General features: G+C 36.6%; 2 protein-coding genes and 2 long non-coding RNA genes across 4 annotated transcripts; 1 reads left to right on the forward strand and 3 right to left on the reverse strand.

The window, feature by feature from the left end:
* The first annotated feature begins 352 nt into the window (after positions 1–352).
* On the forward strand, positions 353–11,015 carry LOC124283813. Its single transcript, XM_046719837.1, has 10 exons — positions 353–641; positions 2,754–2,856; positions 3,273–3,396; positions 5,319–5,444; positions 5,635–5,779; positions 6,082–6,189; positions 7,181–7,218; positions 7,570–8,003; positions 8,374–8,392; positions 10,964–11,015. The coding sequence occupies exons 1-10, from the start codon at positions 629–631 to the stop codon at positions 10,985–10,987; spliced, it is 1,134 nt and encodes a 377-aa protein (XP_046575793.1). The 5' UTR covers positions 353–628; the 3' UTR covers positions 10,988–11,015.
* A 4,475-nt stretch (positions 11,016–15,490) lies between these two features.
* Positions 15,491–18,250, reverse strand: LOC124283839. The gene is made up of 7 exons (XM_046719869.1): positions 18,201–18,250; positions 18,022–18,048; positions 17,426–17,482; positions 17,098–17,193; positions 16,650–16,680; positions 15,991–16,059; positions 15,491–15,719 (listed from the first exon to the last, which is right to left on the reverse strand). Exons 1-7 carry the CDS (start codon positions 18,248–18,250, stop codon positions 15,615–15,617), a joined length of 435 nt encoding a protein of 144 aa, XP_046575825.1. The 3' UTR covers positions 15,491–15,614.
* Positions 18,251–20,456: 2,206 nt separating this feature from the next.
* Positions 20,457–23,210, reverse strand: LOC124283809. Its single transcript, XR_006900408.1, has 4 exons — positions 23,131–23,210; positions 21,830–21,856; positions 20,882–20,950; positions 20,457–20,468 (listed from the first exon to the last, which is right to left on the reverse strand). It is a non-coding gene; the product is annotated as an uncharacterized LOC124283809 (long non-coding RNA).
* A 376-nt stretch (positions 23,211–23,586) lies between these two features.
* Positions 23,587–24,199, reverse strand: LOC124283851. Its single transcript, XR_006900414.1, has 3 exons — positions 24,146–24,199; positions 23,732–23,821; positions 23,587–23,638 (listed from the first exon to the last, which is right to left on the reverse strand). It is a non-coding gene; the product is annotated as an uncharacterized LOC124283851 (long non-coding RNA).
* Positions 24,200–25,197: the final 998 nt, after the last annotated feature.

Below are 25,197 nucleotides of genomic sequence, written 5' to 3' on the forward strand. Positions count from 1 at the left end.
AAAATGGTGTGTAAGAAACAGATTACTGAACTCGTGTCTGTCAAATACCATTTATCTTACAACTCGTTGTTTAAAAACTCGCCTTCGCTCATTTAAATACCCTATATCTCTGCCAAAACTGTGTCCCACTGGAGATTATTGCTTGTGTGAGATCAGTAGAATTTATACTCTGCCCTGACATCATCAATTATATGAGATCACAATGCTTTGACGTCATCAATTACATGACTTACAAAGCTATGACGTTACAGACCTGATGGATGACATCACAGTTGTATGACGTCATCAACTTGATGACGTCATAATGCTAATACCATCGCTGCATTGCAAGTGTAATGGCAGTACCGTTTCATGTATTAAAGCAGCCCGGAATATGGCTAAGCGCCACACTTACGCGCCAGTCATATTAAAGTATTTCAAATCTCACATTTCGCACATACATTGGCATTAACCCGTTATCTAATAACCACATTATGAAAAACTTGTGAAAATGCTTTTTGATATTTGTGTTACTATATTATTGCGAAATATACATTAATGTCGTCTTTTTTAAGGTGTCATTCGGTACAACAAGGGAGTAATCCATGTTCATATTTGAACTTCCGCTTCCACCGTTGGATAATTCAAGATGAATCATGCAGGTAAATTACATTGATATTACATATAACCAGTCATCAAATTATGTCAAAACTTTGCCATTAGTACCTGCTTAGCTTGGCCCTTATTTAACTGTTTATTATTGGGCTAGAATGCCCAAGATTTTTTTGTCAAATCGCCCCATGTTTGATCACATTGCCCCAGGGGGTAGTCAAAATGCCACAGTGTATTTGAAATTATTAAATATATGCCATAAATGCATAGTTTTTGTCAACTTCCATATAGAGCAAAAGTAATATTCATGTATAAACAACACTATAATACCAATTATTTGCATGTTAGTAACGCTTTTGTAAAGAATTACAATAATAAACTGAAATGTTTGTATAAAGTTGTTATTGGCCATAAATGCATAGTTTTTGTCAACAAGTATGGTATAATACTTATCAAAATAATCTAAAAGCTTTTGTTATTATTAATTAAGCTTGTCAAAAGGTGAGGTCGTAAATGCATAGATTTTCTCAACAAGTATGGCATAATGCTTATCAAAACAATCTAGAGCTTTTGTTAATTAATCTTGTCAAAAAGTGTGGATAAAAACAGGCTATTCAAACATGTTCACTTATTGACATTCAATGCTGTGTTTAGTTAAAGGAAATTTTGAGGCTCGAATGTATGAACATTTCAGGCTATAAAAACATATTCACTAATTGACCATCACCTATCAAGATTCAAAAATGTAATTTTGAACGATTCTAATATCTACAGTCATTTTGACTTAAATGTCGGTAGCAGATTTTGTCTAATCATACATTCTCGTCTCCAACTTGAATGTAGTGACCTTTATGCGCACAAGTATGAAAGATTTATATCTCCGACATCATATTGCTCTTGTGGCCATAACTATGAAGACTCTGCTCACTAGTTCTTTTCATGTACTCTTCATATAAGCTTATGCTTGTTTACCAATCCGGTTCCTTTCTTTGGAAATAAATATGTTTAAATAGTTTACATAATGCCATTTGTTGACCAAAAACTATTTACAGCCAGTAAACATATTATACAAACCTTTCATTTTACTCTTGTAATTCTTTACCAAATAATTGGTATTATAGTGTTGTTTATGTACATGAATATTACTTTTGGTCTTATCAGTTTACTAATAGAAAATGTATCAGATATATCACTATATAATATTATATATAGAATATAATATTGAAGTTGACAAAAACTATGCATTTGTGGCATATATTTAACCAATTTTAAATACATTGGGGCATTTTGACTATCCCCCTTGTGCAATTTGACCAAACCTGGGGCGATTTGACCAAAAATCTGGGGCATTTTGACCCAATTGGCAGGGGCGTTTTGTAGCTGGGGCGATTTGACTGGCACCCGTTTTATTAGATCCTGGATATGGATAGTTATGGACCGACTCAGCTTGAAAAAAATAAGTTTTTGGATAAAATGGAAATTTATATAATGTTCAGGAAAAGATGTTTCATTTAAGAACACAATTTTGCACAGATTTTCATTTTGACAACTAAAACTGAATATCTATGTCATTAATTTTCAGTGAAATTATGTGATGAAAATGCTCAAAAAGGGTTTGAATGAAAACCTTAGCACATCAAAACTTGAAGAATGGTAATATCCTCATGCGTAAATGCACCACTTCAAATTTATTTGATGAATATCATAATTAAAGGCTAATCGGCCTATAGCAAAATAGGCGGAACGGCCTATTATATCCCGTTTTGCCTATTATAGACCGATCGGTAGGTTTCCCAAACCTGATAGATCTTACTCAGTAACCTGGAATGTTACTACATTTTGGCAGTAAATTTGCTGAATAAACTATATTTTGCATAATATAGTGAACATATGTCAAAGTGCTTGGGTTTAATTAACACTGAAACACATGTATTGTGCTGAGTAGAAGTAAAACCTCATATCAATGTTATATAAGGTCCAATCATCTCTTCAATATTTTGCCTAATATAGCTACCGAATATGAGTATTATAGGGTCCAATTATGTCAACAACGCAGTATATTTTGTAGAATTAGGGATCATATGTTAAAATTACATATATCATATATGTCAGTGTTTCATGGGCTAATCATTATAAATTCTTTTATTTTTTATTTGTTGTAGCCATAATCCCAAATCGGTTCCAGCTGAACGAGGACTTTGACAATATAATCGTTCCGAGTCAAACTTCAAGAAAGAGGAGGAATTTAAGGAAGGGTGATACTATGTAAATATGATATTCATTATTGTCATAATTAATTATTATTATACATTCAGCAGCTATTACAGTTGTCATGTCAGCTATCATATTTATTCGGTAGCTATTGACTGTGGGGTTGCAGAGTGGTTTAAGTATTCGCTCATCACACCAAATACATGGGTTCGATTCCCCACATTAGTTCAGTGTGGAATATTGCCAAAAGCGGCGTAAACCTATACTCACTCACTCTCTCACTATTCAGTAGCTAGTGTATGGTGAGCATCGTCCTTATTCTTCATTCTGATGTGTCATATCTCCATTCTTCCCAGAAAAATAATCTGTTCCCATTGGCCATGAAGGCTTTATTGTTTCAGTATGTCACCTCACAAGCTCCATTTTTTTGTGTAAGCATTAGTGTCTCCTTTTATTTTTAATTCCTCTAGTGCACAGAAGGCTTCAAAGTCAACATGCCCAAAACAACCGCAGCATCAGCAAATTCATCACCAGCAACAGCCGGGTCTGTCTGATCAAGAACTCTCTACTCCTAAAACAGTCATTGAATCTGAGGTTGGTATGTGATACTTTAGGAACTAAATTCCTTGGCTAGTGGCAATTCACTTTGTATATTGTTTTGTATTACATAATAACATTTATAAAACTCATTAAACCAAACTCACCCCTTCAGCAATTCATATATTTTCACATGATCAGTGTGCAATGTAGTATGCGTTTCTTTTGATCCTGTACATTTCAAAACCTAACTGAACTTCCTTGTGGCTGTATGTTATAAGGTCTATTTATATACCAAAGAATACGATGCTTTGTGGTTTCTTCGTACTTTTTTGCAGGTGATGTCCCCTTGTGTGGTAATATTATATTTTCAATAACAAATCGTATACAAATAGTCAATGACGTGATTGTCAATTTGTGATTTGTTGCATTAGAATAGTGTTTGCTGACCAAAATCATTTCTGGTCATGTATCTGTGTTGAATAACATATATACTTATGGAAACAAATAAGGGAACCTATGAAAGTACAAGTGCCCTCATATCCTTTTTCAAGTTCTTTGCATGCTTTGTGGGTGAAAATGCCACAATATATAAAGGGATGCTTGTATGGTTCCATCAGTATATTTATTACCAATAGCATAAACAAATTAGAAGTCATTATCTCTTCTAGTTGAACATTGCTGTGTAGAATATAAGCAGCATCTATTATGTCTGAATGTCATTTTCTGAAAACAGAAATGTTCTTATTTGCCAATTGTTATACCATGTGTATTCATATGAACTATATTATCCCATCTATTTTAATTAACAATTAGGTAGTAGCTAAATTTTATTGTGCAAGAATTTCTTACAAATTTATCAGATAAGTGAAAATGATTAAATGTCATGGGGTGTTTTCCATGAATGTGTAATTGGTTGTCACGCCTCCTTACTAATTATTTTAAATAATATTTGTACACAAAAGCATTTCAACTACATTTATTATCTATTTCACATTTTATGTGCCTGCAATATATCAGCATAGCCTAACCATTATTTCATTGTTCCCTTTACCTGTCATTCCCTTCGAAACTTTTAACTATGTCTCCAGGAAGTATCACTTTCTAAATGTCTACTAAACCAAGTCTTTCTTAAACTTACTCCTAATCCCATTTACTAAATTTTTGCAGAGATGAACTAAATGTCAAAAACATCAATAAAAGTTTGGGGAAGATCATTCCATGAATTATCAGGTGAAATAAAATGAGGTTTAGAGTTGTAATTATGAATATTTCGATCATATGACAATGTGCATGTGTGTGTATGTATGCATGACTGTTTGTACTACCCCAGACTTGCCATGCCACAGCTAACATGAATACCCAACTCAGACACATTATATTCACTCCAAGCCCACCCGTCCTTGTTGTACACTGTTCTGCAACCAACATTTACATAACACAATCCTTTTATTCATAATTGAATTTAAAATTGAAACTAATTCTCTTTACTGGATGTCACATGGAGGCTGCTAACCAGGGTACCACACCCCAAGTGTTCATCAGTTACATGGGCAACCAAGGGCAATCAAAGTATCATGTAAATGGTTACCATCAGCTAACCAGTGTTAACGTGGGTCAGACCTTGGTCAACACAGGTCAACCTGTCTAAAATGCTGAAAGTCATTTTCCCCAACCCCGAAGGGTCCGTCAGAAAATGTTATAGAAAGTTGAATTTATCTGCCCATTTTTATGCTTTTATGCCAGGGTATATAGTCAACACCTCATGTCTCAGTCCGTCCCGCCTGTACGTAATCATTTTGTTTCCGGAGCATAACTTGAAAACCGTTAAATATTTTTCCACTAAACTTCATATATATATCAAACTCACCCTGAAGTGATATCCTTTGCTATTTACATATTTTCCATGTCCGAATTCCATCATACTGGGGGTATATGTCATCTTCTTATGACTCTTGTCTATTTGATTTGCCTTTCAGTATACACTCACACCACTAAGGCAGTATGAGCACCTGCTGATACAGGGTAAAGGCCTGTCTCCATGCAGCCCCCATCACACTGCATTTGCCCTGCAAGACTTTGACCAGACATGTAACAAATTGAAGGTTGTTCAGTTTTATAATATTACATCTCACCATTGTCAAATGGTTTTTGTTTCATGGCTCACTGTCCACCCAACATTGCAAAAGCTCAGAAATAAGATTTTTTCCAAATTTATTGTACATTACAATAAAATGTTTACTGAATATTTTCTTCATGTCTCACTAAACTTTTACATATTTTTTTTGTATTTAGGATGTCTATTACATTGTTCGGAGACGGCACATTACGTGTTGTGATGGAAATACCTGGGTCTATGCTTGCCAGTGTGAAAGGGCAAGGGAGACACTGGTGTTTGCCATTGAACAACCGTATAATGGCTCAGTCCAAGAAATCAAAGGTTTGTTATGTTAGTTTGTGAAATGTAAAAATCTATGGGTCCTTTATAACTTTCATATGTATTAATATGTACTTAAATATCAGTTTAATACAAGACACCAAATCATTATTGTTGTTACTTGCATCCACCTCATATTATGTCTGAAGTAGTGAAACAAAGTAAATGTTCTACAATTACAGGCTTACTATTTCTTGTTACCTTTAGCATTCCATTGTAGATGTTTGCTTTGGTATTTGCATGATACAGTAAACATATGTTTCTAGGAAATAACGTTTTTAGCTTCCCTCTGATTGTTATTGCAGATTTAGATCAGCATGCCAATCATGTCGAATGTCTTCATATCAAGGCATGCAGAGAGCTGTTAAGGAGCACCATCACGACCGATGACTACAATTCCCATTCTGTCAATGGTATTTGAACCCCCCAATTTTATTTTTCTGCTAAAAAATTTAGTTAAATTGCTTAAGGTATTCATCAGGCTTTACTATAATATAAGGGTAATGCTATTTTTGAGGGCATTATCATTTGCAGAAGACCGAGGTCTTCCATTAACTGCCCGACGAAGGAGTGCTGTTGAGAAAGATCGAGGGCTTCTGCAAATGATAATGCCCTCAAAAATAGCATTACCCTTATATTTGCTAAAATACATGGAATTTGTGTTGAAAAGAAAAAGGAAACAATGAAGGAATTTGAATAAGTTTACCCAAATCAACTTCTGACGGGGTTGACTGCCCGAATGCATTTACGTCATCGAACAATTCAAGTGACGTCACAACAGAAAGTGATGATATTCGACCTAAGCCGTTGACAAGACCATAGCCTACAACATGTCAAACTATGACAGTGTTCAGTTTTAGTCCATCAACAGTCTTAATAGTGCATTTGTTAAGGTTAGCACCAACAAGAAAGCCATTACCGCTATTTAAAGCGGGAATTTGGGTTGCTTTGACTTGTTTGACCCAGAATGTCTGCCAGTCGAAAGACAATTACTGTCGAACCATGACGTCACTTGACAACAGAACTGATAGCGGTCCAATATCATTTGCAGCGGACCGCAAATTTCTGATAATGGGAGAGCCGTTTCATGATCATTCCATGTATTTTAGCTATAATGTTATGTATAATACACTATACTGGTATTGAGAAAGCACCATTATGCCATGTGCATGCTTGCTGTATCATTCATTGATTACATTTCAATGAGTGTTTAAGAGATTCACATGGAATATTTTGGTTATTGATTTTTTCATTCCGTTTCCTGTTTGGTGTTTTGTTCCAGTTGGAATATATTGTACAGCCTAAACAACTTACATGTACTTTATAGTGTAAGTGCACATGTAATTTTATGAATCTTGGCAAACTACTGTTGTATTTCATACAATATTTACTCTTTTAATCTAGATGTGTCGGATCACCAATATTGCAAGTCCAATGATCATGTAAGTTCATGACAAATGTTTTTGGCTCAGGTTTACAATTACATGTAAATGTTTAAATGTTTACTTGAATTTAAAGAAAACAAGATAATTATGGTATAGTTTGTTTAGAAATTCAATCATTTTGTACCCATATGTACACAAGTAGATTATTTATATCATAATACTATATATCATAATACTATATAGTCATTTTTTCAAATCACAAATACTGTTTATCAATGTTTTTATCTTACTATTGTAATCTCAAGCTGTTAACTTTCGCATACTATGTTTTTTTAGGACATCATGCATTGTGTGCCTAAATGCCTATAAATGTTTCGCATGTCTCAGGCCTGTTTTCTTATCCTATAGGTGGAGTTATATCCCCTTTTGTCAACAGAACATGCTGTGTGTGTCCACATATCTACCGGTAACTCATCCAACGAGTCATATGCCATTGTCAGCTTAAACTTTCAAGGTGGGCACTCATTAGCATGTTCTGTATGCAAAAAGGCACCATGCCCACATACAGATGCCATCAAGTGTTCTGGGCACTCATTAGCTGAGGTACTGAAAGAGCTGTTGTCATCAAAACCATCTTTCAGGGCACGATATGTCCCTTATCCAATATCAAAAAAAAAAAAAGATTTCAGCATGTCTAGTTTTCAAGGAAAATATGAAAACAGTTTTGCCCCAGACACATCAGGCATCTGTGTTTGTGGATCTCCTTGGGGTGAATTAACAGATGGCCTGGACTCAATGATGTTCACCGCAACCACTTCATCCAGTGTTAGAGGTATGCAGATGTTTCCTTTTAATTCCAGTTTACAAAAACATCAATATGTCTAAATTGAGAAAAAAACCTGAGCTTCATGTAAGTGGTTTAAATTTCATGTTATTGAAAAGAAGAACATTACACTTGGTCATTTGTCTGATCAATGTTTATTTTTGCATATTAACAAATTCATGCAAAATTTCAAATTGTTCTTTCACTTGTCCTACCAGTATATCAACATTTGGTTACTAGTTAAACAACTAGACCAACGATAGGGCTTTTGTTACTTCTTACATTTTACTTGCTTTAAAGGTCTAAGTGCTATTCAGGTTCACTCTCACTCAGCCAGAGTCTAACCAAAAAGGTCTTGTTAAGACAACATAGAACTATGGCTATGTGAGACTGAGAGATGCGAGCCAGGTAATAAGAATTAACCACTGAAGCATGAGCCTTTGTTCATGGGCTATAGTCGATATCTACAATGCAACATTATTTAAGATGTATGCAAGTCTCTGGCGTTTTTTGTAACATGAAAATTTGATTTAAACATATCTATTTCTGATATATTGTTCCCACACTGTATCGGCAAACAAGCAAAAAGCTTATAATAATGCCTGCCCAGACAAAATAACATTTATGGACTTGTAGTTGTATTTCATAACATTATTACAAAAGTACATGATATCATAAACAATATTAAGCATACAATATAGCATCCATACAGCAGAAATACTTTTAGTTCTGCAAAGGGCTAGATGAAAATTTAAGATTGATTAAATATTCTTAAAGTGATAATAAAGTTATGTACTGATTTTATAATAATATGATGTTTAGATCTAGGTACTTCTAGGTTACCATATGGAGCGTCATTTATGCTATATCCTTTATCCGTTTTTTTATAGGATCATAGTTGTTACATATAAAAAGATAATGATTGGTGAAACTTGATAGAGTACTGAATTTATCTGTGCAGTCCAATTTGCGTCTTTTTGAAACCAGAGGCCTAAATCTTTGTGCTCGGAATAATAAATATTTTTGCATAAATAATCTTGGACTAGTTAAAATCATTTCACTAATATCACTAATTGAGTATTTCCTGAAATCCTCCAAAAGAATTCAAATAATACCATATCAATGTATCTCACTTAAATACAGATGTCACTAATGTCACCAATTGAGCATTACCTCAAATCCTCAAAATAATCCTTCAAATAATACCATGTCAGTGTACAAGTATCTCACATTAATTACAAATTTCACTAATCTCACTAAGTGAGCAATTTGTTGAAACTTACAGCCAAATCCCACTCTGGCTATGTGAGAGACCTGTTTTGACAGAATCTGGCTAAGTAAGAGGACACCGCTATTCATGTTATTAGTATAATAAGAAAACATGTTTCTTTTCCAATTTGTTAAGTTTTTGAAAGACAGTGCAGCAACTGCCAAAGAACAAAAGAATTTGATGGTGGGGATCAGCATGTTCTCAACCTGGGAACCTATATGGTTTCACACCAAGTCTTTCGACAGTATTCCAAACAGTTCCTCACAGATGGATAATATGTGAAATTTTACATTTCATAGGGCATTTAAAGTTCCGCAATCATTATTTAATCTCAGATGAAACTGGAGTGTTAACATGTTAAACTCACACAAAAAATGTTGCATAAATCATATCTCAAAAGCAGCAGTAATTGCCCTGCCATCATCTACAGCATATGCTATAAATATACAAATTTTTCCTTATCCTAACTCCTGATCTTTTGCTTATCTCCCTTTCCCTTTCGATTGGTAGTGGAACACTTGAATCCCTTGAAGTTCCCGAAGCGGACGTATCAATACTCACCCACGAGTTACCTCCCTTCCTCTTTCCGACCGCCTCCGTGGTGTAGTGGTTAGAGCGCCCTCACCGAGCTGACGGAAGGTCGCGGGTTCGATCCCCGACCGCATCATACCAAAGACATTAAAATATGGTACTTGTTGGTCCCTGCCTGGCGCTCAGCATTAATGGGTACAACAAGGACTGGTCGGCTCGGAGTCAGTATAATGTGTCTGAGTGGGGTAGTCATGCTTCACTGCGGCATGGTATCTCAGTGGGCTAGCACTATAAAACCAGCTTAAGTCTGGGCTAGTACAAGCAGCCGCACATACACATACATACGCATGCACGTTGTCATATGAGCGAAACATTCTCAAGCACGACGTAAAACCCAATTTCACCTCACCTCACCCTTCCTCTTTCCCGCGCAAACGTACCATGTGATGTGCCCATACTTGTCACTCTCTCCCTTTTCGCCCAAGCGGATGGTTGGGCGAGCACTGGAGTCCCGTATACGGCAATTTATCGTTTCTATTAAGGCCTATTCTTTTAAATTAAGCTGTGTATGGATTTGGCTATAATCATTATGTAGTATCTGTACAAATTTGTTAAAATATATTGACTTTGAGTCGTGTTTTCATCGTGTTGTAAACAACAGGGGAAACTCAGGAAGAGGCCGCGGCCCAATAGCTTCCAGAGGTACCAGACGTTGATGTCAGAGTTCGGAACGACTGGAGTCTTCCAATCCCACTACACCTGTCACCTACGGAATGGATGCTCCATAAGGGAAATAAGATTCCCTTCCATAGACCTGTTTGCCACGAAGTTCAACAAACAACTACAGACGTTCGTCTCACCAGTTCCAGATCCTCAAGCCTGGGCAACAGATGCACTGAGCATGTAGGTGGGAAGGACTAAGCGACTAAGCTTTTCCAGCCCGATACTACTGCCAAAAGTATTGGTCAAGATGAAACAGACTCAGGCGCTACAACTGACTTTTTGGTCGCCCTTTGCCCAGCGAGAGCATGGTTCCCAGATCTAATAGAAAACCTAGGAAGCCCAGTAATCAAGCTTCCATATTGGCCGAACCTACTGATACATCCGACATACAATATCATTCTGTTGATATAGTTATGTAGGATACAAGCACTTATCTAAAATCCTCTATTTTACAGAACAACGCTGTCTTCTTTTTATAAAACATCGGTGTGGCAGCATGCTGAAAATGGTGATAAGGAATTCAGTAACTAACTGTCCTACTAAAGGTTTATGTTTTAACAACTATTTTTGTCTGTCATGGCTTGCACAGCAAGTCAAATCATGCAACATTCAATATGTTAGGGGTTACCCAATATGTCTATTCATACATATATTCATGTATTTTGCCCAATTTTGATATTCATACACCTACTGTAAAAAGGAAACAAGTTCCTTTGTCAATAAACTCAGTATCAACAATCTCAGAAGTCACAATACAATGACTAACATGTTGAATTTTCAGATTCGGTTCCCAAAACTGATCGATGTCTGTACGAAACATTTATTAACACAGGCCTAAAGCCAATATGGTGTGAAATGATGATCTACCTTGAACGTTTTCGTTAATAGTGTTTATCATAGGTGATCATGATGAGAGGTACATCATTGCAGATTGACCTCACATACACAATAACTTCATTATTCATATATTTTCAACATGAATTATCAACACATACATTCACAACATTAACTTTGTCTTTAACATTCCGATATGCATGGTATGCATACTTGGACCTGTTGGATATATCCTATGAGGAGGGCTTCCAGTGCCCCTGCTGTGGGGAGTCACATGAGGTAGTCATTATGGATGGTGTCACCCTGGGGATCAAAAACACCCCCATGGACTGGAAGATGCCACAAGAAGAACCACAGAATCTGTATGGAAGATAAGTAACACAACAGTTTCATGATTAGTGTTGACAAAGTATCCACAGATTTAATATAGATATGCATTTATATCTGGAATTATAATATGTATATAGTCATGCTGGGATCACTGCACATGGGTGGAAACAATGACAGAACAAAACTCACAAGAAACAATGGTATTGAGTACTATATATCTACAATTCTTGTCACCAAGTGCACATCAAGCATGGTCAGGATGCTAAACACAAGTTGATTCTCACATAGTTACAGCCAAACCTGAGGTGCTACTATACGTGTTTCATATTACTTATATGTCACAATCCTGATCCCAACTTTGAACACTTACTTTAGTGACAAATGCTTAATGTCCAAATTGTGTTTATACTACTTTCAGCTCTAGGGTCTTTATCAAGAATCAGAGATGTAGAAAGCTGTTGAGGCAGTTTACAATCCGCAGCCTCACTCAACAGGAAATGGCGGAGCTTCAGACGCTGCTGACCACATATGGCCCCTTTTTGGAGCCTTTGTTTTCGGAAATTGGTTCAAATTTTCATTATGGAAAGTGCCCCAAAATCTTCAGTTCTATCATTTGTACCTTGAGCTCGGATTATCCTTTGTTGGCTCTAATTCATATTGAAGATGAAATTGTTTTGGATATTCTCATGGATTAGTCTAAAGGGGCAAATTTTAGACATAACATCTCTTACATGGCCATTTTGGAAGAAAAAGTCCCAACACTCTTTTCACTGCTGTCTAATTTTTCAGAAACTCCTGCTTATGTTCGTCCCCTGTTGCTTGCTTTTGTAGAAAATGTGGGTCAGTTTATGAAGGTTGATGAACATGATTTAGAGGCATGTACAGCACTTTCAGTCCTCATCTTGAATTGTTAAATGGTTGTTACTTGTTGATAGATGTTACTTTATGGAGTACATCGAAGTAATCTGCACCTGAAATTCCTTTTCCATATCCATGATACAAGATTTTCTTATTAATGAATCATTTAGCATTAAATTTTGAATTTGTGTAGCCCACTAATTACATAAACTTTTTATTATATTTTCTCATGGAATATAACTAAATGGATTTTTCCTTTCACCTTATAAAGTAATTTATATTTTTTCATAGATTTCTGAATCAGAAGCACATCCAGACATGAGGACCCAGTACTTTCCATCACTGAATGTCTGCAACCGGAGAGGCTCATATGTTTTGGATGACAAGAACCAAAGGGGACCCTGCAGGAAAAGTCCTGGGAGTCATCCTTCACTGAGCCCAGGTTTGTTCACTTTATCCTGTCAACATGGTGAATGTTGTTTGGCCTTATGTCTCATCAACTAGTTCATCATAAAGTTTTATGCAATAGAACTCAATACAAACTTGAATTCTTTTTATCATACTTGCAATACATTATACTCAGTGAGGTGATTTCATTCCAAAGACTGTTTTTCATTCTATTAATATCAAGGTCACCCAAGGTAATAAGAATGACAAACATTCAAATGTTTTTCTAGTCCATAACTAATAAACCAATAACACAATTATGGGATTAACATGCAGGGTTATAATCTGGGGTGAATGCTTAGAATCTGTTTACAAAAACTTCTTTTGTAGGTGTCTGCTATGGATTTAGCATGATGCAAGAAACTGAGTCCCCAAATGTTCCCTTCACCTTCTCCGTACACGGTTCAAGAAAGGGGAGTTGATATCCTCCTTTCAGTTTCTAGAGAGCTCATGTCATTGCATGCTTGTATTGTACATGTATTGATAATTGCAGCCTCGCGTAAATAAAGTTCACTCAATTGTTTTTCAGCATGTATATATTCTTTACCTTGGTATGGCTTTTCACTTTCTGGTCATCACATAAACTCTGAAACCACTAGTTTTATCATGCAGAAAATGATGTTTGTGATCAGAGTATGTTTTATTTGAATGTTGCTCTCAGAATTCTTAAAAAAATTGAATCATGACTTTGCTGTTAGCTATGACAATAAAACTTGTATATGTACACACACCCTTGTATACAGTTCGAGAAGGTGAGGTGTAGCCCTCACCTGTGTGTAGACAACAGATAAGTTCATATAAAAAATATTACTTAAATAGGCAACTTCTTAATGCCTATAATGACCAAAACATTAACAGCATATCTATATTCACAGCTCCCAAGATGGTCATCTATGACAATGCATGTAACCTGCATGCATATTGTATGAACCGAGATCCAGTTTTTTTCAAAAACAGCTGGTTTGTTGTTGACCGATTCCACTGGCCAAATCACAAAGGTAACCATTCTTTTTTTAAGTCAGTTTTCATTACGATTTATTGTAAATCATGACAGTAATGCATCATAATATTAAAAGCAGTATACACAATCTTTGAAACATCAGGCAAGTATTGAACTGGTACCTTTGTCAGTGTTTTAATTTTCAGTATACAAGAAGTTCAAATGAAGGGTTATTTTGTAGTGTTTTAGTCTTTTGATTCTTTAAATGTTTACCAATACCCTTAAAAAGCAGTTTTTTATGAAGCAGTAATGTTGTGTGTATGTCATTGTATTTTACATACATGGTATTGTCAATCATTTATTTATTTCATCAGCAATATGTTTGGTAATATAACCATTTGGTGGTAGCATACCTGTAACCATAATCATTGTCTGAATGTACAGCATTGTTCTGTGACAGTAGCATAATTGTCAATACTTCACATATTGTGGTTTGGTAACCATAATAAGTCTCTGGCTACATACCTCTTATGATAATAAAATTCTGAAGTCATTCATTGACCAACTTTGTGTTTGCAGGTTGTCATGATGGATACAATCTATCAAAATACAATAAATACCGAACCCTGAATACTCAAGTAGCTGAACAACGGAATGCTACACTGAATAAATTAAGAATTATGCTTTCATACATGGATGTAGACCATTTTATGTCACACTGTAAATTTTATGTTTGGTTTCGAAGCATGGTATCAATGGCAGCAATGCAAGAAAATAAACCAAAACAGTATACTGCCCTCTTTCAAATTCTATCAAAAGTGTATTCAACGCTATAAATAAGAACCTTCATTTTGAAATATTGTTCAAACAGGATCACCTCTGTACATCCAAACAGAGTTATGGCCTTTGCTCCATTCTTATCAACTCCGTGCATTGTGTGTGCAATGGGGACAAGTTTTCTCAGAAGCTACTGAAGTTACTATCATGCTTACTGCATGCTTATCTAAGAAATACTTGTTAAGACTTACTTAGTGCACTGCAATGTCAATGCCAGGTCACATTAAAGAAAATATGAGGTCATCTGAGAAAAAATCAAAATTTGAAAATGTAAGGTTAACATTTATTGCTTTAAGTTGTCATTTATCAAAATGTCTTTTGGTATAATGATTGTCAGCAAGAAATACACTTGGTATTTGGTAATTTCAAGTCCACTTGCTTCAACAGACCTTACCTATGCAGAATATCACCTTATGTTTCTCCTAGTGCCTTCACAAATAAATAGATACGTTTCATTGTGTTTCTAGAGGCTGTTGAGTAATTTTGTGTAAGAGCTGATCTCTCATGTTGATGTCTCATTGGTCCCCTACTTTTTGTTTCTTGCATTATAAATATGCAAATTGAATTGAGCTGCACATACATAGAGTTTCCCCACCGTATTGTACATATGTATATGCTGGTGGTTATTCAGTTTTATGTATTCTACTCATGTTGACAATTGTTTCAGTTTGCTCATGTTGAATGTATTTTGTCTGTAAGACATTACAGATATCAAAAAACATCAGGTTACCAGGTATAGCAACACCAACACATTTAGGGTTTTAATATTGATTGACTATGAATAGAGATGTTTTTACAAAGAAACATAATGTTATATATGTATAAATTGTTTTCCTTTTCTGGCATACTCACGTTTGTATTCAACAGCACCATTTCATTAATGTGTGTTGTATGAGCTGTCTCCCCGTGTCTTCTATGTCAGATGACACGAGTGTTGGCCACTGTATTTGGCTCCAATTGCTTTCCTTAAAAGGCACAAAACAGTTTCATTAGTAATTTGTTAATTTGTACAAGAAAATGTTTTGTGTTGGATGAGGGTGTACTCTGCATTTAACATATAAAATTAAACCAAAAAAATCGTAAATGTAAGAATAGTCACATTTTACTCAAATAGATTACCGTAAAATGTCCTTTACTGACTAAAAAAAACCAACTAAATTATTTTGACTACTGACTCATCTCACTGATTTATTTCAGAGAAATTGCTGTTTAATAATATCAGACATGATGGTGTACCTTCAGTAGACCCACAGCATACATCACTGTGAACACGCCACAGTCTCGGCCATTTGTCTGTTTAGGAACCTAGAAATTGTAATTGTTACTGATATGATAATTTACATTTGAACACCAGCATGTTTTTTTAAGACGTTTTAGGAGTGAAGTATTAATATATTTCATCAAATATCTTAAATGTGATTGCTTTCTAATTTGTTGTTGAAACTGTGGATTATTAATGATATACATCCGTGCATAAAGTAAGCACCACCCTGTATTTTTGCCAGTTAATTTTGTATGAAATGAAAATCTACACACTTTCCGAAAAATAATATTTATAATTTGACAGAGCAAGCATATAATATTTTAAAAACGAAAACATGATTGAAATAACGTAGTACTTTAATTAGGATAACTGTCTATATCAGAAACGTGTGTTTTCCCCTCCTAAAACAAGTTACCTTATTTTGAAAAGTGAATGTAATAATTATTTCATGTGTGGTATTTGTAAACCTGTTAATTGATAAAGCTTCTTTAACTGTAGGTTGATCAAATTGATGGCTACACCCTAAAATTTCTGCAGCATCATGTCATGTGGTGCTTAATTAATGCACGGGTGTGTATATATATGCTTGTGTAAAATTGATGAATACATTGAATTGAAGCTTCGACTTTACCTTAGGGTAGATACATGTCTTTCCTAGTAGTCTGCAATGAAATTATGATATCTTCATTCTTTTGATAGGTTCATAAAAAATATTTTCCTGATATTGTTTATATACTCATGTGTATGAAATGAATGTGGAAATGAGAGCATTAATGTCTTTAACATTTACTTCCTTTATCTGTTGGTGTAAGTACCCAACCACTGTGGAGAATCGATTGGTCAGGTGCTTGGCCAGTTGCATGTAACCAAAAAGATGACATGGATTATTGCACATGGTTTTAGTGGTTTTGCATGCTGACCAACACTTGATCACAACTGCATAGCTGGAATAGTGCTGACATGCTATAGATATATAATATGTTTAATCTTGGTAATCTTAATAACATCTAAATAAATGTATTGTCACACATTAAGTGAAGCTAAATATTAAACAGAGATTACATGTTTCAGAGTGTTACCGTTTTATGTTCCTCTCTAGCACCCGGTACCGCCCTCCCATGGAACAGAGAACCCAGGCATGCTCTGGTCCCACTGCAAGAAGGTACCAGTGAGTCCTAGAAAATAGATACACAGATGGCATTGTTACTACTTGTAGTAACCCATGCATTCTCTGGTGCAACTGCAAGTAGGTACCAGTGAGTCCTAGAAAAACGATCCACAGTTGCCAATGGTACTAACTGTAGTAATTCCTGAACACAGGTAGTGATAATAACATATTATTGTTTAGGTAATTTTCACTCCCAGTAATTGAATATGAAAGACAAATAATACGGTACATATGATTACCCTGTGCATATGGGAACAATCATGTTCCCCAGGAAGCATGTCATTTTCTTCAATTTCCTAGGAAGAGAAGAAAAGAAATTTTCGTCTTTGAAGATGCTAAATGTACAATAAAATATTGATAAATTGTTGATCTTTCTGAAGAGCTTGTAATGTTTTGCTTTTATCAAAGATGAACTATTCAAAGAGTTGAAAAGGTCGAACAACGTTTGTTTTAAATTTTATTTTCATAAATGACAACCTCCAAGACTTTATACACCAGAACGATACCTAAGTGAACTTTGGAATAGAATTGCACACTGATATGCAATGTTTTGGTCGGTTTTGAGTAAAGGGATCTCTTATGTTTTGTAAGTGTTTGCTAACTTGTACTGAAAGTTAATCTTTCCGCTGGTATATTTCCAATATATTTTCTCTTTTAACAAAGCAGATAGTTACCAAAGACAGGTGTCGACGACATGGTCGTCAAGCCATTCATTAGCCATAACAGCTCTGAGTTCTGTTGCTGTTACGAAAAGCCTTATTTGTCTGTTAAGCATTATATGAATTAGGTCAGGCCGTATGCAGTGGCAGTTTATGTGTTTTCGAAATTTGCCCACCTTCTGTCAGGATCTTCTGTTTCAAATCTGCAGCAGGAATAAAGTACAGGTTATCATGCTGGTTATAAACTGGTCACGGAATAAACTAATCATGGAAATTTCTCCCTACTTTTGTATGTTTAGTTACATCTAGTCATTATGACTCTTGATTGACATGTTAATAACTACCTAGTACATACCCGTTCGCCTCCTTCATGATGTGGGTCTTTTCTGCAACAAGAGACGCCATTGTAGTACAGTGAGTAAGGTATACAGGTGACTACAGCTGGAATCTCTTGTTTCATATATTGCTGCATATACCTTAACTAAAAGTTACAAAACCCTTTCAATTTCAACAACGTTATCTGCTGAAAGGATCTTCCTGCAACACAATTATGAATCCATAATTCTAATAGGCGAGTAGCATAAACAGTGATGATTGTCTGGTCCAGACTCGATTATTTACATACCACCATCTTAAATCTGACATATTGCTCAGTGCGGCATTAAATATCAAGCAAACAAACATTGCAAGTATTTAAATTTCCAAGACTACAGTTTTGTTTCTATACCATCACCAGTTTTTGTCGTCAGATAGTAGGCCCTTCCGCCTACGTACACATGCACCTCCTCGCCTTCAAAGTATTCCAAACATGTGCACGGTGGTGGTGAAATTTTTCTATCCTCCAGGTGCACGACCACCTCCCTCTTTAGTGCCCCAGCAATGAGCATGATGGTTCTGATGTCTGGATTGCAGAAGTTAGTTCAGTGAGTGGTTGTTTAAGCTTTTTAACGCCCCGCTTCGAAGTAATCGAACACCAAGACGGGGAAAGTTCATAAAACGTGGAACGCTTTCAAATAGGTCCGTACACTGCAAAGTCACCCTAACCATTGTTCATTACAGATACACAGAAGAAAGGAAACAAAGTTACGAATAGCTCCTAATATTTTATAATAATACGCTTATGAAATTGAGTCAACTTCAGTAAATCATTCATATATAACAACAACATGGGATATTTATTGAAAAGATTAATTGAACAGCAATATAAAGTTTACTGTATATGCATTAGTTATCAACATTGGTACTACTTGTAGTAACCCATGCATTCTCTGGTGCCACTGCAAGTAGGTACCAGTGAGTCTTGGAAAATATATACACAGATGGCATTGGTACTACTTGTAGTAACCCATGCATTCTCTGGTGCCACTGCAAGTAGGTACCAGTGAGTCCTAGAAAATATATACACAGATGGCATTGGTACTACTTGTAGTAACCCATGCATTCTCTGGTGCCACAGCAAGTAGGTACCAGTGAGTCCTAGAAAATATATACACAGATGACATTGGTACTACTTGTAGTAACCCATGCATTCTATGGTGCCATCGCAAGTAGGTACCAGTGAGTCCTAGAAAATATATACACAGATGGCATTGGTACTACTTGTAGCAACCCATGCATTCTCTGGTGCCACTGCAAGTAGGTACCAGTGAGTCCTAGAAAATATATACACAGATGTCATCAACATAATGGAAAACTAAACATAATTGTTTAAATACTCACTGGGCATGCTGGGACCAGCTAGGATCCTTTCCGTTGCTGCTGCTACCACATCCTCCACTGACTGTTCAGTGGAGACACGGATGCCGAAACGCTCGCCTAACGATTCGGCTGTTTCGCCCAACTTGATGAGCTGATAATATATTGGACATGTACGTCGATGTGTGTACAAATATTTCGGCCATAACATGTGCTTAGGCAAAATTTACATCTTGTGCTTATTCGTGAATAAGTTCAACTAACGACATAAAAAGCACGAATTACAGAGCGGCGAATGGTATCAATATTACGCAAAAAGTGAGCTGTTGATATTTAGAATGTCTCATTTACAAAGGACTTTTGGCTTTTGGTAAATACTCACCTGTTGAGCGTAATGCTCCTTGTGCACAAAGCCATGTGCGAAAGTGGCCAGCACAAGAACATCGGGGAATCCTCCGAATACTTCCCAAAGTGAGCTCCCCTCCCAACATGCTACCTTTGAAGAGGGTACCTCGACCAATTGCCTGTAGAAAAATATAGTGACTTGATTCATTTTTGTCCTAATACTAAGACATGTCTAAACAGTATAGTTATAGTGATAATGTTCGACTTTACGGCGCAACCATGGCCTTAGAGAGTGAATACAGATCAGTTCACACGTGTGACCATGTTGCATGATTGGATGCCATTGTAGGCCGTATGCTGCGCACAGACCTAATTATGTAAAAAATAACCCTTATATTCAGCTGAAACAATGCTAGAGTATATACGAATACCAACTCGCTTTACTATCACCATACCTTCTCGCGTTGGGCACACAGTTTGGCGCAAATCGGAATTTAAAGATGCCTCCCGCTTCGATGTCCTCCAAATGTTTCATACAATAGAGTCCATCCACTATTGCAGAGATGGCACCACTGGGATCATTCTGTAGGCGAATAAAATACAAATGATTGTTTAAACTCTAGACTATTTCATATGGCTCTAAGGTTTAAAAAATATGACTCTTAAAACGCGTTTACTCGAATTTTGTTCTCTGTTAGAACCACCTCACTTTTGGCAAACAGTGTACCTGTGTGGCGCTTATAAGTCAGAAAACGGGTACTCTGCAATTGTAAGCGCCACCTGGATTGATGAAGTGTATTTATCAGAACCATCTCACTTTTGGCAAACAAGGTACCTGTGTGGCGCTTATAAGTCAGAAAACGGGCACTCTACAGTTGTAAGCGCCACATGCCATTTACAAAGTGTCTTAACCTTTTGGGACGCATCCCTTCTATGTGAGTAGGTTGGAGGATTATGACGGGGTAGGTTTAAGCAAATGTTCCTGTCTAAATCTACCTTTCTCACGGCGCTCTCCAAGCCGCAGCATTTCTCTTTGGATTGCTGGCTTATATTTTCGGCTGGTGGCTACAAGTGGGAAAACAACGGTGTGTCATTGAGAGGTTCCTGGCAGCATGTTAGATGGAATTCGTTAAGTTTCATATACGACACGAGTTGAAACTAATTCAAGAAGGACTTACTACAGGTCACTGATCTTGTATATTTACTCTGGGCGCCTGTTACCAACTGTATAGGTTTATGGCGCTTAAGTTAGAAAACGGGCACTCTACAGCTGTAAGCGCCACGTGTGAAGTGTATTTATCAGAACCATCTCACTTTTGGCAAACAGGGTACCTGTGTGGCGCTTATAAGTCAGACAACGGGCACTCTACAGTTGTAAGCGCCACATGTGATTGATGAAGTGTATTTATCAGAACCATCTCACTTTTGGCAAACAGTGTACCTGTGTGGCGCTTATAAGTCAGAAAACGGGCACTCTACAGTTGTAAGCACCACATGTGATTGATGAAGTGTATTTATCAGAACCATCTCACTTTTGGCAAACAGGGTACCTGTGGGGCGCTTAAGTCAGAAAACGGACACTCTACAGCTGTAAGCGCCACTTTCCATTGGTACTGTGTATTTATCATAAACATCTCACTGTTTAGATAAGGAAACTTGCTCACTACACCTATAAGCGCCATAAGTTCATCAACAAGCAGTAAACGGGTAAATGAGATTTGTGAAGGCCACATGGCATTGATCCTGTGTGTGTATTAGTTGCATTGTAATTGAAGCAGGCATTTAACATGTGGTACAAATACAAAGAAATCAGCAGAATTCCAGATGCAACATGGATGTATGTGGCGTTTATTACATGGCAGATTGTTTTATTGACCTGTTACCTTTCTGACGCAAAATTGATATATGTTTTAATGCTTTGTTGTTATGAATGATTTTACTTACTAGGTTCTTGTTGATTATCTGTTCAAGCTAAAATATAAACATAGCCATTAGACACAAAGCTATAAGACAAAAAAATATGTAATGTGAGGATAATTTACTTTGAATATGTGTGCCGAAATGCACTTAGGCATAAACATAACGCTTCAATTAAATGTTGAACTTATTACAATTAACTTTATATCATTCAAAAATTATTGATTCATTACATAACGAAGTTAGTGTATAAACTATAAAATAAGAAACATAATTGTAGAAATTGGCAACTCTGATGAGTAGATACCAGCTATTCAATATATGACATGACATGTTCTATTGAATTGGGCGGTGGGGTAGCCTAGTGGTTAAAGCGTTGGCTAGTCACGCCGAAGAGCGGGGTTCGATTCCCCATATGGGCACAATGTGTTAAGCCCATTTCTGGTCAAGGCCCGTGAGGGAGAACCCTTAAGACAGCCTCCTGAACTATAACTCGGCTAGAGAGATCATTTAAAATATACTTTAATTTATGGTTTTCAGAAAAAGAATATAATATATCATGTATATTACCGATATCACGTGGCGTTTCCAGCTGCACATGATATGTCTCAGGTTGGCTGCCGTCTGCAGCTGATGTTTTGTGCCAGCTGAGATCGAAGATTATTGTGATTATTAACACCTTATTTGTTTCTATAATTGTAAAGTGTAACCAATATGCATGAGCATGAATATTATTTACAACTTAATCACTGAAAAAAACTTTTAGAATGACACAATATAATTACAAATACACTTTTATTATTTTTTGAATAAATAATACATATGATACAGGTTGCATTGAACCCCCCTTCTTCAACAATCGTGTTATTGCCCCTTATTGACGACTTCTACACGAAGCAGCCACATGAAAGCAATAACATGTTTCTCAGTAGCACTATATACTGTGTGTGGACTACAGCGAGGACCGTGTTGTGAAGAACATTAACTAATTATATCATTGCTCATTGCTATATTTATTTCCATATGAATTCTTAAAGAAAAGGTTGGAAAAAAGTACTTATTGATTCTTTGCGAGGCATGTGGTGTGCGTTGGAAGGACATGGAGACAACTGTCTGTTGCTGGTAAGGACGTACCAGTGCTACTTATGGGTACGTGATTAGGTGACTGTTATGCAGAAGTTATTATCCATTAAAAGGTCATGTAGTTGAGATTATTAGTACATGACCTTAATTAACATCGATTTTCATTCTGGGAAAGAAGTGGACTTTACATAATTTCCATTCCTGAGTAAAAGTTTGAGATTGGGAGATTTGTGTGATAAGCATACCATCGCCCGTGTGTGTTGGTGATAAGCATACCATCGTCCGTGTGTGTTGGTGATAAGCATACCATCGCCCGTGTGTGTTGGTGATAAGCATACCATCGTCCGTATGTGTTGGTGATAAGCATACCATCGTCCGTGTGTGTTAGTGATAAGCATACCATCGTCCGTGTGTGTTGCTGAGGGCACCACAAACGGCACACCCTCAGCCCACCAAAAAGGCCAAAGGCCTTCGTTTCCCCAAATACATCGGGATCCCTTGGCACCTGGGAACAACAGGATAGATTATATCATATATGTTACATTGCAGGTAATTCTAATAATATGGTATATATAATATTGAACAATTCTTTCTTGTGTGTGACGATACACAAGCATGCACGCACGCACCCAAAACGCACAGACTTTACCTTTGTCAATTGTGACCTGAGTGACCGCTCGTCTTAATAGGTGGACGTCCCAACGTCGGCGTAGTCCACCGCCATGGAAATGCGTCGAAGGTCGACTTTTTCCTCTAAAAATATTTCAAATTAAAAAAAGGTGGTATTTAACATGATATATGTTATGCTCTTACTGTAAGTAAAGTATGAGGAGTGAGAGCACGTACCTTCCTGAGTGGTAGCGGGCGCTACCGGCGCAATATTCAGTATGTTAACCAGGTTGCTGCGGCCAACAGCCTCAACCATATCTTGGTGTCCTGTTTCAATATAATTAAGTTAAAAGGCATTAAAAAGCTTTAAGTGATTGTATTTTATGGTAAAGCGATGAGACACGAGTTTTTCAATAGATAGTCCACTTACTTATATATAATATATATTACAATATGGGAACGAAATGTTATTTCAATTGAGCGAAACGTTTTTTATATTAGCACATATAGTTTGTTTTTAAATACTATATCAGTAATTAAGAAGTTCAGCATTGACGAGAGCTCTATTTGTGTGCACCCAAGACGGCATGTCAGGCTATTCGACATTAACAATCTGGATATGATTTCAGATGAAATGTAAAAAAAGCATACCAACAACCTTCAATGTTCCCTCGGTTGTGAGGTGCACTTGGGCCATTTGTGGCATCCCTTGAATTTTACAAAAATTCCGCACCTTAATGTAAAGTAAGGCAAGTAAAACAACAATGATAAAGAATTTGAATATATTGTATTTATTTCATATAGAAAAATATGTATTCTCTAGGAAAGCTTTTAAAATGTAAACTTTATAGGGCATGAACGAATACGAACACAAAATTAGTTATTAGCACAACATAAATATACGTAGACAGTGTCTTAAAGTTCAAAAACATACCCTTTGCCTCAATCTCCCCATTCTTTTCCTGGCATTCGCCCGTTTCCGTTTGTATTCAGGGACTGGGTTGTTCTATATCAACACATGAAGCGAACTAGTATGATACGGGGAAGAGTATTACAATACTAACTAAATAAAACTAAAATATATACACGGGTTTGACAAGTTTGTATAGCTGTGTGCCCTCCGCCCAGCCCTTACTATAATATTACTGTAACGCTACGGTACTTACTGTAATGCTACGGTGCGTACTGTGCCATCTACGGTGCTTACTGTAATGCTACGGTGCTTACTGTAATGCTGCGGTGCGTACTGTACCATCTACGGTGCTTACTGTAACGCTATGGTGCTTACTGTAATGCTGCGGTGCGTACTGTACCATCTACGGTGCTTACTGTAACGCAATGGTGCTTACTGTACCATCTACGGTGCTTACACTACCATCAAGGGGGCTTACTGTAATGTTACAGTGCTTACTGTAATGCTGCGGTGCTTACTGTACCATCTACGGTGCTTACACTACCATCAAGGGTGCTTACTGTAATGTTACAGTGCTTACTGTAATGCTACGGTGCTTACTGTATTGCTACAGTGCTTAATGTACCGATACGGTGCTTACTGTAATGCTACGGTGCTTACTGTATTGCTACAGTTCTTAATGTACCGATACGGTGCTTACTGTAATGCTACGGTGCTTCCTGTACCACTACGGTGCTTACTGTAATGCAACGGTGCTTACTGTGCCGCTACGGTGCTTACTGTAATGCTA

This window comes from Haliotis rubra, unplaced genomic scaffold, assembly GCF_003918875.1.
Source record: "Haliotis rubra isolate DU_JTF1 unplaced genomic scaffold, ASM391887v1 Scf322, whole genome shotgun sequence".
Taxonomy (NCBI): domain Eukaryota; kingdom Metazoa; phylum Mollusca; class Gastropoda; order Lepetellida; family Haliotidae; genus Haliotis; species Haliotis rubra.

What these genes read in the sequence shown, in the direction of transcription:
- LOC124283813 (XM_046719837.1), top strand. An exon ending in CTCAGTCCAAGAAATCAAAG is followed by an intron (nt 5,780 to 6,081) that starts GTTTGTTATGTT and finishes TTGTTATTGCAG; the next exon opens with ATTTAGATCAGCATGCCAAT. An exon ending in CAATTCCCATTCTGTCAATG is followed by an intron (nt 6,190 to 7,180) that starts GTATTTGAACCC and finishes CTTTTAATCTAG; the next exon opens with ATGTGTCGGATCACCAATAT.
- LOC124283839 (XM_046719869.1), bottom strand. Translation starts at nt 18,250, where the DNA reads ATGGCGTCTCTTGTTGCAGAAAAGACCCACATCATGAAGGAGGCGAAC. An exon ending in ATCATGAAGGAGGCGAACGG is followed by an intron (nt 18,049 to 18,200) that starts GTATGTACTAGG and finishes TTCCTGCTGCAG; the next exon opens with ATTTGAAACAGAAGATCCTG. An exon ending in ATGCTGTGGGTCTACTGAAG is followed by an intron (nt 15,720 to 15,990) that starts GTACACCATCAT and finishes GTGCCTTTTAAG; the next exon opens with GAAAGCAATTGGAGCCAAAT.